The sequence below is a fragment of the Bubalus kerabau genome, chromosome 17, assembly GCF_029407905.1.
Source record: "Bubalus kerabau isolate K-KA32 ecotype Philippines breed swamp buffalo chromosome 17, PCC_UOA_SB_1v2, whole genome shotgun sequence".
In the NCBI taxonomy this organism is placed as follows: Eukaryota; Metazoa; Chordata; class Mammalia; order Artiodactyla; family Bovidae; genus Bubalus; species Bubalus kerabau.
In genome coordinates, this window is record NC_073640.1 from 27,123,953 (window position 1) to 27,142,124 (window position 18,172).

General features: G+C 52.2%; 1 protein-coding gene and 2 pseudogenes across 1 annotated transcript; 1 reads left to right on the plus strand and 2 right to left on the minus strand.

Moving 5' to 3' along the window:
* The window catches only part of LOC129631572 (liver carboxylesterase-like), a 32,398-nt pseudogene extending 31,940 nt beyond the window's left edge, over positions 1–458 (plus strand).
* Positions 459–8,831: 8,373 nt separating this feature from the next.
* Positions 8,832–10,732, minus strand: LOC129631372 (metallothionein-1A-like). The gene is made up of 3 exons (XM_055552344.1): positions 10,548–10,732; positions 9,769–9,834; positions 8,832–9,062 (listed from the first exon to the last, which is right to left on the minus strand). Exons 1-3 carry the CDS (start codon positions 10,678–10,680, stop codon positions 8,971–8,973), a joined length of 291 nt encoding a protein of 96 aa, XP_055408319.1. The 5' UTR covers positions 10,681–10,732; the 3' UTR covers positions 8,832–8,970.
* A 3,823-nt stretch (positions 10,733–14,555) lies between these two features.
* On the minus strand, positions 14,556–16,456 carry LOC129631487 (metallothionein-1B-like; annotated as a pseudogene).
* Between the last annotated feature and the right edge of the window lie 1,716 nt (positions 16,457–18,172).

Below are 18,172 nucleotides of genomic sequence, written 5' to 3' on the forward strand. Positions count from 1 at the left end.
ATATGAGCCTTGGGCAGAAATGAAGCCACGAGGTCCTTGACCATCTCAGAGGGTTGTTGGGACCACACTGTTGCTTTGGTGAATTTCTATTGATTTGTTTCAGGAACCCCAATGGGGAGGGGCTTCCCCATTGGCCAGTATATGATCATAAAGAAGGGTACCTTCAGATTGGCGTCAACACTCGGGCAGCTGAGAAGCTGAAAGACAAGGAAGTAGCTTTCTGGAATGAGCTTCTTTCCAGGGAGGTGGCAAAGAAGGCACCACACTCAAAACATGTTGAGTTGTGAACAGGAGGCTCGACTGGGTCCCCAGACGGAGGTTTCTCTAGAAGTGTTTATGTGCCAAAGAGGCGTCTTATTGTCGAGTCTGAGGAATTATCTGATGGGAGTGGCAGAGGTCAAAGAGGGGGAGTTTCTGTTTCTGTGGCCTCAATTTGGAAATAAATGTTCTTTTGGAGACCAAGTCAATGTCTTTGTCTTGCTCAGGAATAAAGTCATTCTCCTCAGTGAGAGAAGGATGAAGGCAGTGGGCACCATTGGCAGGAAAGTGCTCTGGCCATTCTGGCTTGACCTCTGGACGTGCAGAGTGGAGCGGGCTGGGCCCTGGGAGGTGCTGAGGGGGACGCTGCATCGCTCCATGTCTCAGGGCCATCCACAACTCCAATGAGAGGATGTGGGGGACCAGAGTGTCGTGTCCCCCTCCTCCATGTGGAGCTGCCTGTAGAGATGGAGGCGACACAGACTGAGGATGTCCTGGAGTGGGAAAGAGGGGGATGGGGCATGGCGACATGTGGCATGGCTGCCTGGCCCTTACTGGCCCTCCCACAGGTCTACAGTGCTTTCTTCAACTTACGTGTTATCCTTCCAGGCCCCTCCCTGGGGCCATGTCTTCCAACAACTCATATGAACCCTCTCTGCAGCCTGGACCCCATCAGGGCCAAGCAGTGACCACCCTGAAGTGAGTCCTAGGAGTATCACCTGAAAACTGTCTCTTTAAGATTTCCTGGGGTGATTTCTGGCTTCTCCTGGGCTGTAGAAATCTCTAAGAAATGCCACTCCCACCTTAACCCACAAAAATTATATTATCCTTAAAGTCATGACCTTTTCTGACTGTGTCAGAGAGGCTACAAGGAAAACCATTACCCTGAAGTGTCAGGGAAATGGGCTCCGTGGAGGAGAGATGGGACGCGAAAACTGGCTGACCATCTGCCAACAGGTGGAAGATGGAGTCACTGCACGTGAGTAGAATGAGTCTAAAATGTGAATCAACTGCTAAAGGCTGATGGTGGGCAAGTATGGGAGTATACAGTCCTCAGGAGCACGGACCCATAGGGGAGTTTACACTCATTGCAGGCCCTTCTCCCTGGACCCCAAAAAAGGACCCATGAGAAATGCTGGTAACAGGTAGTACTTGTTATTCTTATGTGACTAAGTCATGTCCGACTCTTCTCAACCATGGACTATAAATGGTTAGGCTTCTCTGTCCATGGGATTCTCCAGGCCAGACTACTGAAGTGGGTTGCCATTTCATTCTCCAGAGGAGCTTCCCAACCCAGGGATCCAACACATGTCTCCTGCATTGACTGCTGCTGCTGCTAAGTCACCTCAGTCATGTCCGACTCTGTGCAACCCCAGAGACAGCAGCCCACCAGGCTCCGCTGTCCCTGGTATTCTCCAGGCAAGAACACTGGAGTGGGTTGCCATTTCCTTCTCCAATGCATGAAGTGAAAAGTGAAAGTGAAGTCACTCAGTCGTGTCCGACTCTTTGTGACCCCATGAACTGCAGCCTACCAGGCTCCTCCCTCCATGGGATTTTCCAGACAAGAGTACTGGAGTGGGGTGCCATCTCCTCCGCCTGCATTGACAGGCAGGTTCTTTACCACTCAGCCACAGCAGAATCCCTTTCTCTTGGATTGAACATCAAGTAGCAATTCCCTCCAGCAAACACCAGGAGGCGGAACACCTGGAATGGATTACATTCACTTAGCACACCCTGCTTCTTAGTAAACACCACCAGGCTCTCCCGCTGCTGCTACTGCTGCTGCTGCTAAGTCGCTTCAGTCGTGTCCGACTCTGTGCAACCCCAGAGACAGCAGCCCAGCAGGCTCCCCCATCCCTGGGATTCTCCAGGCAAGAACACCGGAGTGGGTTGCCATTTCCTTCTCCAATGCATGAAAGTGAAAAGTGAAAGTGAAGTCACTCAGTCGTGTCCAACTCTTCCAGACCCCATGGACTGCAGCCCACCAGGCTCCTCCCTCCATGGGATTTTCCAGGCAAGAGTACTGGAGTGGGGTGCCATCGCCTTCTCCACCAGGCTCTCCTACCACTGAATGAACAACAGCAAACAGAGGAAAACATGAAATCCTTCCTTTGTAACCAAGTCTCAGGTACACTCACCCTTCCTTGACAATGGCAATCAAATTCCCTTCAAATTCAAGTCAGTATGTGGATCTCCACTAGGTCTGAGGGAAAGGCAGCTTTCAGCCTGGCCTAGGGAGGAATTTGCAAAGATTCAGAGTCAGGCCACTGCAAGGACCTGTCAGGGGTCCTGTCAGTAGTACTGGGAAAGCCAAAACTGCTGTTTCCTGTGAGGAGGAGGGGAGGAGAGCCCCACCAGGCGTGTGTGGTCCACACAATGGGGCATTGGTGAAGTGTATCCAGAACAGGTGCACACCTTCAGTGAATATACGTGCAGCTTATAAACATTTCTAATGCTAGTAATTTGTTCTTCACATATTTAGGTGAATGTATCTGTTGAAGGAAAAATGGGTTTGATATATTTTGTTTCAAAAAAAGTTTTAGAAATCCTTTTATTGACCAAAGTTTGAAATTGAGGTGTAAAAAAAAAATAGATTTTTTTTCCCCATGGTGTTTTAGAAGCCAGCCCTGTGTAGATGTCAAGCAAGAGGTATGTTGGATTTCATCCCCTCCAAGTAGTTTTCCAGGCTCTCACCAAAACTGAGTTTGCAGGGATTCCCAGAAAAGGAAAATGAGGAATTGAAAACTTTCTCTGCAAACCATACTCTTAACACCAATAGAGTGAATCCTGCCATTGTCTGATGCCCTAATCATCTGGACGATGCTTTCATTTTGAGCCGAGAAGCTGAAGATATGAGAGGTGACCACAATGAATAGGGGTGTGAGGGGGCTACTATCTGGTCCAGAACCCAGGTCTCTGGGCTTCCACTCCAGTTCGTCACCCCAGTCCTCATGGTCATGAAGTTTCTGTGTCCAAGACAAACAAAGGAAAACAGGGCCAGAATAAAGTCAACAACTTTTATTTCCACTCAGGAATTTCATAGACACAGAAATGTGGCATCGAGTCACGTTGTATGAAAAAGAATAAACTGCAGGTTTGCCCTGGTTGCTCTGTGGACACGTGGGGCAGGGTTTCCCCTACATCAGGCACAGCAGCTGCACTTGTCCTAGGTCCCTTTGCAGACATAGCCCTGGCACACTTGGCACAGCCCATGGGTCTGCAGGAGCAGCAGCCTGGGGAGGCAACGGCAAGGTAACGTCAGAGCACACGTTACCCAGCAACACCCTTCCCACCAGCAGGCCTGACACAAGCTGCCCTGACGCCCAGACCCTGAGTTTCATGGAGTCCACTGTCCTGACATCATTGCTGTCGGTTACCAGGTTAAGCTTTCCTGCCCCATGTTTGCCCAGGACAGGGCACAGGGCCTCAGAGAGACAGTGACCAGGGCCTCTGGGGACAAGAGAGAGCCAGCTCCCAGAGCCATCACTTAAGAAAGAATGTTCTCCAGGTCAAGGTGGAGGCCGTGACCTTCACAGAGCACCTCCCAGTGGGAATAGGGATGGTCTGAGCTGCTTACAGGAAAAGGCAGAACCAGGTCAGAGAAGCCACACATGGTCACTAGCTCATGTCCCTAAGGTGCTTCAGTCCATGAGAGGATTCAGAAACCTGAATCAGGAGGAAGGAGAACTAGATCTAGTGATGAGTCTGAGTCTGTTTGGTTGGGACCGTCCGGGCCTCCATTTCCCGGTTCCCTAGTGCGAGCTTGATGTTCAGTCATGTCTGAGGTGATTCCAGGTGATTCAGAATCAGTTCCCGGTGAGGGGGGTGCCAGGAAGTGCGGTCAGTGTCCTGCTCCCGCCTGCTGAGCTCTGGGTCCCCCCTAGGACTCAGCTCAGCCCCGAAGTTCCCAGAGGAGGCCCTGCACTCTTCTCTTCTTGCAGGAGGGGCATCTGCAGGCCTTGCAGGAGCAGGAGCCAGCGCAGCTGCAGGAGGCACCAGACAGGAAGGGAAAGGCCAGCGGTGAGCAGGGGGGAGGAGGAGCCACGCAGCCATCAGCAGGGCCCTCCCGCTCCTCCTGGGTCAGGACCAGCCCTGGGAGAACTCCTCTCCACTCAGGCAGATACAGAAGCCCCAGCTCCCCTCTTCGGGTCCCAGGAAAGAAGATCCCCTTCCCAGGGAAAATCCCAGGCACCAGACTCAACCCAGGTTGACCAGGGCTTGGGACCAAGTCTATGTCCTAAACCCCAAGAGGCACCATGTCCCCTCCGGCCATCAAAGCCTGGTAGCTCCAAGCCTTTCACGTAGAACTAGGTCCTGGTCTTGCTGTCCCCTGAACCCCTGGGTAAGGGGAAGAACGACAGTGTGGTGCCTCGGTGCTCTCAGATTTAGAATGGAGGCCAAGGGCGCCTGAAATACTCTCAGGAACCTGGCTGGGAAGACATTCCTAGACCAGTAAGTGACAGGGGTCCCCTGTGATCAAACTCCACACACTCCCTTCTGCAACCCTAGGGACCCTCCGTCCAGTTACTGGGAAGCAGGCATCAGTAGGGCTCAAATTCAGGGGTCCCTCACCAGTGGGGCAGGAGCACTTGGGGTCCATCAGGAGGAAAGGCGAGGTCCAAGGTCCAAAGCAGTGGTGAAGCAGACCCACTGGTCCGGTGGGAGGCCTTGGAGCCCAGAGCCAGTCCCGCGTTCGGAGGGGAGGGGCCCGCCGCAGAGGCCCCGCCCCCTGCTCCCTCCCCGCCCGCAGCGCCCGGGCCGAGCGCGCGGCTCCACTTGGGTGCCCGCTGGAGCCGAGGGCCCCTGTGCCCAGCGGTAAGCGCTGTCGCAGCCTCCCCGGCCTCTCGTCCCCGTGTTCGCCACGTGAGCAGCCACCTGTTCCCGGGCGTCTAGGAACAGGGCTCCCGTGTCCTCGCGGCTTCCCCGCCACAGACTCCGCGCCGCCGGCCTCCGGGTCGCCCTTGCCTGGAGCCAGTGAACCACCCCCGCCTCCCGCTCGCTGGTGTCCCGCTTGGCTGAGGCCGGGGAGTGGTGCCCCAGACCCAAGGTGAAGGTGACCCTCGCCACCATTTCCCCTTCCCCGGGGTCCGCAGGCATGGTCTGCCTCGGTCCCCACCACGGTCTTTTCGCTGCGGTTTTCCTGTAACGTCTCCTGTAACTGCTCCGCGACCCACATTTCCTTAGGCCTGTGGTCCTCACTTCCATTTTCCTTTCCTGAAGAGACAATGGCGCGTTTCTCCAGGCGCCCCTTTGCCTCAGTTTTCCAGCGGCTTCCCTCAACTGTAACGGGGCCTCTGCACTCCAGGATGGAGGTTCCCTAATCATAGGATGTCCCCTGCACCCCCGCCCCACCCCGGAGATAGGCAGACCTGGCATTCAGTAGGAAAGACCTGTGGGTATTACCCTGCTAGTATTGCTGACAATTTCCTGGTAATTACACACCTTGGAGACTGTGCCAAGCCTTGTTAATTACTTTTGCTCTTTGAATTCTCACAGTAACCCCAAAGGGAAATACTAGTTACGAATGCCTTTCTCAAAGGCAAAACCGCACACACTACAAGGAGGCTCCTCAGGCAGGCTCACAGTGCTGGGGAGTTATTCCCTTCTGGTTTTTTTGTCACTTCCCAATTGAAAGAGAAAGTCAGTGAGAAAGCCTCCCTTTGAGCCAGAACCATGTTCAGCACTTCTCACTGTGTAAGGCTCAATCCTGGGAGTGATACATGAGAAAGGAAAGGAATGTACATATGATTTTCTGGCTATGGCCTTACTCTCCTTTCCAGTAGTGGTCATTTTTCATATAATGAAATTTTCATATAACTATTTTTCATATGATATACCCAAGAAAATATGAATCATTGAAAAGAAAATGGTAAGGAATTCCTGAGGCAGGTGACAGCAGAAAGGGCAGGATCCTTCAGTATCTGTTAGGAGGACCCACACTGTCTTGTTCATGGCCTTCTATCTCTAGGGTCAATGCCTCTTTTCCTGAATGGAGGGTAACCCTCTCAGGGGAACTGGTCACATGCTCACAGGGTTGATGAGGACGACACAGAACCCAGAGCTAAGCCTCCTGTCCTTGCTTGATTCTCTGGAAGGAGGAAAATGGTTCTTATGTTAATAATCATAATAAATAACTAGGTGATATTATAGATACTCACTAAGTGCCAAACATACTTTGACAGTCTGCCCATGTATTACATTCTTTCATCCTGAGAGCCAGACACTATTATTTTGCGCTTTAGAGCAGAGGAGGCTGAGGCCCAGAGTGGTTACATGGCACTAAGTGACACAGGTTGGACTGACACTCTTGCAGGCTGACCGCAGCCTCCTCTCCTCACCCCGCACCAGGCACCATGCCCTCCCCGGACAGGTGAGGACATGAACACCTGGGGGAAAGCACTGAGGTGGCTGTCAGAACCCTCTGCATACTCGGTGAGCTCTCTGGCTTCATCCTCCCGTCTCTCCAGCCAGGAGCACAACTGGACTGTCTCTGAGCACCCTTGCAGCTCTGAATAAGGAGAGGCAGGGTCAGCATCCAGTGGCATCATCATCAACACAGCATGGCCAGGCCAGGAGGTGAGACAGTAGTTTAGGTTCAGTCTTCTGACTGTGACTGTGTGACTTTAGGCAAGTTCTTTTACCTCTTTGAAGCTAACAGTCACTCCAGACCTTGCAGGTCCACTGAGTTTGCTCAAATGGTGGGACAGTGACTTATTCTGTGGGGCTTACCGAGGGACATGCGCAGGCCCTAGGGGCACTGGATAAGCAAGGTTCCTATCTGTCTGTGGCCTCACCCTGAGCATGGTTGCAAACCAATGAGCCTTTCTCCAGGTGCCTGTTGGGAGCTGGATTAATGTCAGTGTGGATATAGAGATCATAATGGACACCATTCACGAAGCCTGTGCTTGGAACCAAGCCACTGTCTCATTTATTCCCCCACATTGAAATAGCATCTTTTAAATTAATTATTAATTTATATTTGGCTGTGCTGGGTCTTCTTGCTGTGCTCAGGCTTTCTCTAGTTGCAGTTCGTGGACTTCTCGTTGCAGTGGCTCCTCGTTGGGGACCACAGGCTCTAGCGCGCAGGCTCATCAGTTGTGCCACACAACTGATCAGGAGGCTTAGATGCTCCGTGGCATGTGGGATCTTCCCGGATCAATGATCCAACCTGTGTCTTCTGGATTGGCAGGTGGATTCTTTACCCCTGAACCACCAGGGGAGTCCTTTAATCTTTTTTATAGGAAGGAGGAAATGGAATCCCAGAGTATCAATAACTTGCCTCTGTCAGGAAGTGGCAAAGTGACTGTTAGCAAGGATGCCTGACCCCCACCCCCATACCCATGCACTCAGCACGAGCTGGCTCTTCACACTGGACACATGTAGGCAATCTACATCCTGAGTTCTGAATCACAAGACTCCCCTTTCTCTTGAACATCAAATAGTAATTCCCTCCAACGACCGCCAGGGGGTGGGACACCTGGAATGGATTACCATTCACTCAGCACATGGGAGCCTGGCAGGCTAGTCCATCGGATGGCAGAGTCAGACAGGACTGAAGCGACATAGCGTGCACGCATGGCAGCACACACTGCTCCCTGATAAACACTGCCCTTCAAACTGCAGAATAGCCATCACATGCCGAGGAAGACATAGAAGTCCTCTATCTGGTACCGAATATCAGGTACACTGGGTTTTGCTGGGAAAAAGATGGGAAATTCCCTTTAAATTTAAATTACTTTGTGGGTTTCCAGTAGCAAAGGGCTAAATTTGAAGGAAGTGTGGATTTCAGCCTGACTTAGGGAGGAATTTTCAAAGATTCAGAGCCAGGTCAGCGCAGGGAGCTCTCAGGAAAAACAGGTGTCTTGTCACTGTAACCGGCCAAGCCAAGACTGATGTTCCCTCTGGGGATGCCAAGCCCAGCATCTCAAGTGTGTTTGCTCACACAGTGGGGCATTTGTAAAGTGTTTCTAGGGCTCATGAACATCTTCAATGAACATATAAAAATCACACACTTTTAAAAGTTATCATCTTCATATATTAATGTTGCTTCTTATGTGTTGAATCCTAAAGTAGGTTTTACATACTGTAGATTTTAACAATTTTTTAGTAATTCATTTTTTATTTTTCAAAATAAAAGTGTGGTAGAAAATAAAAACAGGTCATTTTAGTGTTTTAGAAGCAAGCTAAAACATGGAAATCAAACAAGAGGAGTGTTAAATAGCGTCCCCTGTGAGTACTTTGAAGATTCACATCACCGAGGACTGAGGTGGTCACAAATCCCCACAGAATTTAATAAAAACGGAAGTTTCTGAGCCATCAATACAGTGAGAACAGAGGGGAACCAGTAGCTGCCTGGTATCGTTGTGTCACTTGGACAATGTTTTCGTTTTGAACTGAGAAACCGAAGCTCTGAGAGGTAGCCTGACCTGCTAAGACCCTCAGTGTGTTAGGGGCTAATATTTGGTCCAGAGCCCAGAACTCTGCACTTCTGGTCCATTCCCCACCCCCACCCCCAGTCCTCATAGGCATGAGGTCTCTTTGTCCAAGACAAACAAAGGAAGACAGAGCCAGAATATAGTCAACAACTTTACTAGAAATCACATGTCTCATAGTAAAAGGTAATGTAGCACCAGGTCAGATTGTATGAAAAAATAATATATATAAATTTGTCATGGTTGCTCTATTGACAACTAGGGCAGGTTCTGCCCGACATCAGGCGCAGCAGCTGCACTTGTCCGAGGCCCCTTTGCAGACACAGCCCTGGGCACATTTGGCACAGCCCACAGGGCAGCAGGAGCAGCAGCCTGAGGAAGAAAGGAGAGAGTGAAAGTCAGAGATAATATTACACGAAAACACCTTTCCCAACAGCAGGCCTGCCACAGGCTCTTCCTCCAGGCCTAGAGGACTCTGACTTCAGGATAGAGAGCTGTCTTAAGAAATTTGCTTTGTGACAAAAGGAAAAGGCTGCCAGTCCCATGTGAGTACAGAATAGAGAGCCTTGGAGAGACAGTGACAGGGCCTCAGGACCAAGGGAAGGCCACCCCCAGAAGCATCGAATGAAGTGAGAGAGTCTTTAGGGCCAGAGAGGAGGCAGACTAGTTACAGAGCTGGTCCCGGGAAGACCAGGTGTGCCCTGAGCTGCATCTGCAGCAAAGGACGTGGTTCAGAGAAGCTACTCATGGTCACCAAGTTCAGTACGAAGTACTCAGGACTCTGGAGGGCTCACAAAGTGGCATCAGAGAAAGGAGACCTGGATTCTAGTCCCATCCATTGTTGACACTATTATGTGGCTTCTATGGGCTCAGTTTACCAGTTTACCTTTCGAGAATGAGAGGTTGGGACTAAACAATCTTTATGGCTTGTATGGGTCTCAATCTGTTTCAGTGCTGGGAGTGGGGGGCAGGCACAGGACATGTAGGGAAGTGTGGTCAGTGTCCGGCTCCTGCCTGCTGAGCTCTAGGTCCCTCCTCAGCCCAGACCCCAAGTTCCCAGAGGAGGGCCCACACTCACTCTTCTTGCAGGAGGGGCATCTGCAGGCCTTGCAGGTGCAGGAGCCAGCGCAGCTGCAGGAGCCGCCTGCCAGGAAGGAAAAGGCCAGCGGTGAGCAGAGGGGAGGAGGAGCCACGCAGTCCTCAGCAGAGCCCCTCCCCATCTTCCTGGGTCAGGACCAGCACTGGAGCTCCCAGTCCAGTCAGGTGGATAGAGAAGCCCCAGCTCCTCTCTTCTGGTCCCAGGAAAGTAGGTCCCCTCCTGATTTACTCCCCAGGGAAGGCCCAGGCTCTAGACCCAGCCCAGGGTGACTGAGGGTGAGGGCCAGGTCTATGTCCTGGAGCCCAAGAGGCACCATGTCCCCACCTCCCATCAAGGCCCGGCAGCTCCAAGGCCTCCCCACAGCACTGGGTCCCGGTCGAGCTGTCCCCTGACCAGGTGGGTGAGGACAAGGATGAGCTGGAACCTCACAGTACATTCAATTCAATAAGAAGCAGGGATTTCCCCGGTGGTTAAGACTCCCCGCTGCCACTTCAGGGAGGCACGGGTTCCATCCCTGGTCGGGGAACTAAGATCCAGGACACCGTGCAAGATGACAAACTAAAAACAAACAAACAAACAAAAAAAGGCGGGGGGGGGGGGGGCAAAGGGAGATAAACGCTCTCATAATCCTGACTAGGGAAAACCAGTGGTCCAATGACAGGAGTCTCCTTGACCATCCTCCCTTCTCTAGCTGCCGGGACCTTCTGTCCTGCGCCTGGAAGCGCGCATCCTAGGGCTCAACGCCAGGGAACCCTTACCAGTGGGGCAGGAGCAGTTCGGGTCCATTTGGAGGAAGAGCGAGCTCTGAGGTCCAGAACAAGTGGCAAAGCAGATCCACTGGTCCGGTGGGAGGCGTGTTGGAGCCCAGGAGCCGAGCGCTATTATACCCATAGGAAGCGGGCCGGGCGCAGAGGGTCTGCCCCCGCCTGCACCCACGCCGCCCGCTGCGCCCGAGCCGGGCGGTGAGCACCACGCGCGGCCGAGCGCAAGATTCCGGGAATGCGGCTGGGCTCCGTGCGCACCAAAACGCCTCCCTCCCCCTACTCGCCCACAACGCGGAGGGACTTTGTCCCAAGCGACAAGTAGCGCTCCAGGCTTCCTGCCCGCCCCTTCCCAGCTTTCCACGATGTGGACAGACATCGGTGTTTACGGGAACCCAGCCCCTGAGCCCTCGCAGTCTTCCCTGCCCCCGCAACTCTTGTCTTTGCTTTCACCCTTTCCCAGAGCCCATGAGCAGCCCGAGCCTCGTGCTCACATCCCAGGCTCCGCTGGAGCCCCTGTGTCGTGTGCAGAGACCCGTGATGGATGTGAGCCTCATCACCAATCCCCCGAACCCCGCTTCCCTAATATTTCTTCCCACAGCCCCCACCGTGGACTTTGAACAGAGTTTCTCTAAAGTTTCTCCTGTAACAGCCCAGCAGGGAACTCAGCCTTCTGTCGCCCAGCCTTCCTTACATTCTCCACGACTGAATAGATGAATGGGCCAGGGAATCCACTGCCTAGCCAGTCCACCCGGCTCCAGGATGGAGGTTCCCTAGTTATACGATGCCCTCTAGGGAAAGCATCCTTGTAAGTGATAGGCAGACCTGGCATTCAATAACGAAGTAAGACAGTGGGCATTTCCCTTTGAATAGTCCTGACAGTTACATACCAGGGAGTCTGTGCCAAGCCTTGTTTCATCACTTTTCCTCTTTGAATTCTAACAGCTCAAGGGAAACACTACTTGGGAGGCTGTTTCCCAAAGGCAAAAAGTACATCCAGTACAAGGACGCTATTAACCCAAGGTCACAGTGCTGGGATGTGGTGCCCCAAATGCTATTCCTGTCTCTTCTTAAGGAAAAGAGTCAGCGATGAAGCTTCCCTGAGGCCCAGAGGTATGTGTTCAGCACTTCTCTACTGCCTTAGCTCAAGCATGGGTGCCGAAGTGGCATGAAAGGAATGCATATATGTCTTAGTGGCTACCATCAATGTCTAGAAGTAAATTGAGCTTCATATTCATAGCCTTAAAGAGTTTGCTTTTCATGTAAATAAATTTATATGTATATAAAACGTTGAGTAAAATCTTGGTTCAGGTGACAGCAGTAATGGCAGAATCCTTCAGTATTTTGTTAGGAGAACTCGGATTGTCTTGCTGATGGCAAGTGCCTAGTGCCAGCCCCTTTTTGTTGGGAGAGGGGCATAACCCTCTTAGGGGAACTAGTCATCTGCTCCCATGTTTGATGAGAACAAGAGAGAATACTCAGCTAGCACACCAGCTCCAGCTTATTCGTCTGGATGTAGAGAAATATATCCTATGCTTCAACTGATAATAATAATAGCTAATATTACTATATTACTGACTGTGTGCCAGGTTTCATTCCAGTTTCTTTGCAAATATTCAATTCTTTAATCCTAAGAGCAAGATACTATTCTTTTGCCTTTTAAAGCAGATGAGACTGAAGCACAAAGAGGTTGTGTCATGTGGCTGTGACCAGGTGGGACTGGCGCTCATGCAGGCTGATTGCAGCCCCCTTGCCCTCACCCCCTACTGGGCACCATGACATCTCACAACGGGTGAGGACACGGAACACCTGGCATGGAAGGAGCAGTGGGAAAGCACTGAGCTGGCAGTCAGAACCCTCTGCATAGCTCTGTGACCTCTCTGGCCCTCAGTCTCCCATCTCTCCAGCCAGGACCATAACTGGACCATCTCTGGGGACCCTTGCAGCTCTGAATAAGGAGAGGCAGGATTCAGCCTCCAGGGGCATCTCCAGCAGTGTGTGGCCAGGAGGTGAGACAGCTGTCGCACAGGTTCAGTCTTCTGACTTCTGACTGTGTGTCCTGGGCAGGTTGCTTAACCTCTCTGGAAGATGGCACAATGACCCCAGCCCCTGGACATTTATTCTGGCACTGGTTCCTGTGCAGATCAAATGACATGAAGGGTGGGAAAGTCTTCCGAGTCTGTCCTGACACTGTGTAGCATCTTATCCTTTCGGTGTCATTGGAGGGCATCCCCACTCCCCTGGCACTCAGTCAGCAAGGTTCCAACCCATTCTCAGCCTCAGTCCTGGGGAATCCTCCCAAATCCATGAGCCATTTTCTAGGAGTTTGTTGGGGCCTCAGTGGATTATCCACATAGCCACAAAATTTCGTGGATAAAGTGATTATAATGGCCACTTCTTAAAGCCATATCTAGGAATCACCACTATCCCATTTATGCCCCTGTCATTGAGATGTAATCTCCCTTATACACATGTGAAAATGGAGGCTCAGGCAGTATCAAATACATGCCCAAGTCAGATAGTGACTAGGTAGTTGTGAACCAGGATGCCTGACACCAAAACCCATCCCCTCTTCACAAAGGAAATCTGTGGGCAAGTGTGGTTCTGACTTCTAGGCCAAGTGACTTGTTTTATGGGTTGTTGTTGGTTTTGTTTTGTTTTGTTTTGTTTTGTTTTGTTTTGATTGTGCAACAAATAGCAATACCCTGGAGTAGGAAGGGGAAACCTACTCCAGTATTCTTGCCTGGAAAATTCCATGGACCAAAGAGCCTGGGGGGGGAACAATACACGGGATCACAAAGAGTTGACACAACTGAGCCACCTGAGCACACATGCACGCACACAGCTTACATTAAGTGTCCTTTACTATTAAAAGATTCCTGCATTAAAAAGAATAATAATAAGGGCAATACCCTCTGCAAATGGCCAGGGGCAGTGAGCTTTGATATAAATAACAAGTCACTGGGCTCCTCACTCCAGCCTTATGAACACCACCTCGCCCTCCAAACTGGGCAATAGCCATTACCCTGCAGACGTGAAGTCCTTCACCTCGACCCAGTTCTCAGGTACATGCCCTCTTCCTGGGAAACAGCTGGGTGGTGACTCCTCCCACTTTCACAATCACTTTGCTGCTTTCGTGTAGCCAAGGGCTGGATTTTGAGAGAGGGACAGATTTCTGCCTGCCCTAGGGAAGACCTCCCAAAGATTCTAAGCCAACTCACCACAGGAAGCTGGCAGAGGTGGTGGCCGTCCTGTCGGTGACCCTGGGCAAGCCAAGGCTGATGTTCCCTGCGGGTCTGGGGGGCAAGAGCTACTTCAGGCGTGCGTGGTCCACACAGCGGGGCACTGATGAAGTGTTCCCAGGAGGCTTATCCACGGCTTCGATGAACATATGTGCAGCGTTTAAAACTTACATTTTCTTATTGGTTCTTCACCAATTGATGAAATTCTGTGTATTGAATCTAAAAGTGGGTGTTTTTTTTTTTTTCACTGTGACCTCTAAAATTTTTTTAGTACATTTACCAAAGTTTAAATCTGTGAGCATTAGAAAATAAAAGCTGGTCCTTCAGCAGTGTTTTAGAAGCAAGCCCTATGTAGAAGTAAAACAATTAGGGTTCAGATTTCACCCGGTCTGAGTACTTTCGAAACCTACAAACCTAATAACGCTGAGGCCTGAACTTTGGTAGGGGAAGCCCAGAGAGTGAAAATGAGAAATTGAGGAGTTTCCCCATCATCGACACTTAAAAGAATGAGGGCAGCTAGGACCTGTATGTGCCCAATGCCTTCATGTCACTTGGAGGATGTGTCCCCTTTTACCTGAGAAGCCAAAGCTCAGAGAGGTAACCTGACCTGTTTAGGGTACTCAGTGTCTTAGGGGCAACTGGTTAGGTCCAGAACCCAAGTCTCTGCATTTCCACTCAAGACACACAAACAAAAACAGAAGCCAGAATACAGTCAACAAGATTTATTACAATTCACATATTTTATAGAAAAAGGAATGTCGTATTGCATCAAGGTAGTAAGAGACAATTGTTAAATGCAAGTTTGTCATGGTTGCTCTGCGGACACCTGGGGCAGGCTCTCCCTGACATCAGGCACAGCAGCGGCACTTGTCCGAGGCCTCTTTGCAGATGCAGCCCTGGGCACACTTGGCACAGCCCACAGGGCAGCAAGAGCAGCAGCCTGGGGGGAGTGAGAGTGAGAGGCAGCATTACGTGAAACCACCCTTCCCAACAGCAGGCCTGGCACAAGCTGACCCCAGGCTCTGAGGACCCTGACCTTAGGAAAGTGTGCTCTGTCCTAAGAAATTCGTTTCTGACACTCTGAAAATTGCTCTGAGTTCAGGACAGCGCAGAAAGCCTAGAAGCTGTGGTGGGGCCTTTAGGGGCAGTGAAAGGGCAGCTGCCACTCCTCAAAGGGCTTCCCAGATGGTACTAGTGGTAAAGAACCCTCCTGCCAATGCAGGAGACATAAGAGATGTGGGTTCGATCCCTGGGTTTGGAAGATCCCCTGGAGAAGAGCATGGCAACCCACTCCAGTATCCTTGACTGGAGAATCCCATGGACAGAGGAGCCTGGAAGGCTATAGCCCATTAGGGTCACAAAGAGACATGACTAAAGCGAACATACAGTGAAGTAAGCATGCATACACCCCTCAGAAACATACAGTGAAGTAAGGAAAGTGGTCAAGTTCAGAGAGGGGCAAACTGCTGCCACAGCTGTTCACCAGGGGTCAGGGAAGGACTGGGCTGCCTGTACAGCAAAGGGCTGCACCCCCAGGGCAGAGATCCCACACCTGGTCACCAAGTTCAAGAACCTAAAGTGCCCAGGACACTGGAGGGTTCACAAGGTAACGTCAGAAACAAGAGACCTGGGTTCTAGGTCTAGTTTCCATCCTTGACCCCATTCGCTGACCTCTCTCAAACTTATTTAGCCATTCTAGAATGAGAAGTTGGAACAGAATCATCTCTCTGGCTCTTTCAGCTCAGATTCTGTTTCAGTGCTGGTACAGCGGGTGGGGAGTGATGTAGGGAATTCTGGTCAGTCCTGCTCCCTGCTGAGCTCTGGGTCCCTCCTTGGACTCAGCCCAGACCCCGGGTTCCCAGAGGAGGCCCCACACTCACTCTTCTTGCAGGAGGGGCATCTGCAGGCCTTGCAGGTGCAGGAGCAGCGCAGCTGCAGGAGCTGCCTGCCAGGAAGGAAAAGGCAAGTGGCGAGCAGGAGGGAGGAGGAGCCACGCAGCCATCAGCAGGGCCCTCCCGCTCCTCCTGGGTCAGGACCAGCCCTGGGAGAGCTCCCCTCCACTCAGGCAAATGGAGAAGCCCCAGCTTCTCTCTTCTGGTCCCAGGAAAGTAGATCCCCTTCCCAGGGAAGGCCCCAGGCTCCAGACCCAGCCCAGGTTGACTGGAGCTGGGGGCCAGGTCTATGTCCTGAACCCCAAGAGGCACCATGTCCCCTCCGGCCATCAAGGCCCGGCAGCTCCAAGATCTCCTCCCAGCACTGGGTTCCAGTCTAGTTGTCCCCTGACCCCCTGGGTGAGGACAACATGGACAGTCTGGAGCCTCAGTACTCTCCATTCAAAATTAGAGTCTGGGAATTCCCTGTGAGTCCAGTGCTTAGGATTTCTGTGCTTTCACTGCCCAGGGCCGCGTGTTCAATCCCTGGTGGAGGAACGAAGATCCCACAAGCCGCTTGACTGGGTGGGGGCGGGAAGAAAAAAATATGCTCTCTCGATCCTGGCTAGGAAGAAAGCACTTCTGGGTGAACCCTGGGTGTCCACCTTAGCTCAGATTCAAAATCCTTCTTCGTCTAACCCCACGGAACCTCTGTCTAGTGCCTGGGAAGGGGGCACTCTAGGCCCAGAGCCAGGGGTCGCTTACTAGTGGGGCAGGAGCAGTTGCGGTCCATTTGGAGCCGAGCTGAGACCAGGAGACACCCGATCTGGTGAGAGGCGTGTCGAGTCGAGGAGCCCGCTCGCTGGGTTTGTAACCGGAGGAGACGGCCCGGGCGCAGAGGGCCCGCCCCGCCTGCACCCGCCCCGAGGCTCCGCGCCCGTGCCGCCCACAGCTTCCGGGCCGGGCGGTGAGCCCCACGCGAGCCGAGCGCGAGTCTCCCGGTGCCCTTGGGGCCGCTGTGCACACGGAGGGCCGCCTTTGGCCCTGTCCCGCGGGGAGGGACAGTTTGCCGGGAGGTACGCGGTGTCCTAGCCTCCCTACCCGTCCCCTCCCAATTTTCCCGAGGGCGGCAGCCACCCTGCTCCCGGCTTTTTCCGGGAACCCAGCCTCTGTGTTTTCGCCGTCTTCCCCACCCCCGACCCCCGCGCTGTTCTCTTCGCGTTCACCACTTCCCGGAGCCAGTGTGCAACCCTAGTCTCGCGCCCATGTCCCAGGCACAGGTGGCTGTGTCGTGTGCAGAGCCCTGTGGTGGATATGACCTTCACCACCAAGCCCCCGACTCTCTCTTGCCCCACCGTTCCCTGTCCTGGTCCCAGCGAAGGGCCCTAGGCAGCGTTTCTCTTAACATTTCTAACAGCCCCAGGATCAATTCACTCAGGCCTCTGCCTCCCATCCTTCCTTTTTGTTCTCCACGACTGAATGGATGGATGGGCACGTTTTTCGGGGTGCTCTTGCCCTAAACTTTTCAGGGGTTTTCCTGAACTTAGCCAGTCCACCCCATTCCAGGATGGAGGTTCCGGAAGCATGATGACCCCAAGGAAAGGAAGATCATAGCCGTGACCTCTTGTACTTCAGTCTCCCATCTATTCTGCTATTAGCACAACTAGCCTGTCTCTAAGGAGCCTGCCAGCTCTGAATAATGAGAGGCAGGGCTCAGCATAATATGACCTCATAATTATTCGCCTTTGGCGAGTAGGTGAGACAGCTGTAGTATAGATTCAGACCTCTTGACTGCGATCTGTGTGCCCTTGGGCAGGTCGCTTAAACTCTGGGCAATTGGCACATCCCTCCATCGCCTGCAAGTTCACTCTGTCATGGGTTCAATGTAGATCAGGTGATATGAAGGGTGGGCATTGAATTTGTGATTGTCCAAATGGTGTGGCAGCGTCATACCTGAGGGGGGCTGTCGCAGGGCATCCACACTCCTGCTGGATTAGTACATTTCCAATCAAACTTTAACCTCCCATCTTTCCCCAAGAGCTTGTTAGGATTCAACAAGATTCTGTCCCAATAAAGTCACTGTGAACTCAAGGATTGTAATAGACATTGTTTATTAAGACCTAGTGAGGAGCTACAGAAAAGGCAATGGCAACCCACTCCAGTACTCTTGCCTGGAAAATCCCATGGACAGAGGAGCCTGGTAGGCTGCAGTCCACCGGGTCGCTAGGAATCGAACACGACTGAGCGACTTCACTTTCACTTTTCCCTTTCATGCATTGGAGAAGGAAATGGCAACCCACTCCAGTGTTCTTGCCTGGAGAATCCCAGGGACGGGGGAGCCTGGTGGGCTGCCGTCCATGGGGTCGCACCGAGTCAGACACGACTGAAGCGACTGTAGCATCAGCAGCAGCAGTGAGGAGCTAGGCCACTCTCACTTAATAGCACATAGAGATATAACCTCCTTTTTATAGGAAATGGAGACTTAGAGGGTTTGAGAGACTCAGTCAGG

Coding starts and splice junctions, on each gene's coding strand:
- LOC129631372 (XM_055552344.1), bottom strand. CDS start 10,680: ATGGGTATAATAGCGCTCGGCTCCTGGGCTCCAACACGCCTCCCACCG. Junction 9,835..10,547: donor GAACTGCTCCTGCCCCACTG/GTAAGGGTTCCC, acceptor CCTTCCTGGCAG/GCGGCTCCTGCAGCTGCGCT. Junction 9,063..9,768: donor ATGCCCCTCCTGCAAGAAGA/GTGAGTGTGGGC, acceptor TTTCTTCCTCAG/GCTGCTGCTCCTGCTGCCCT.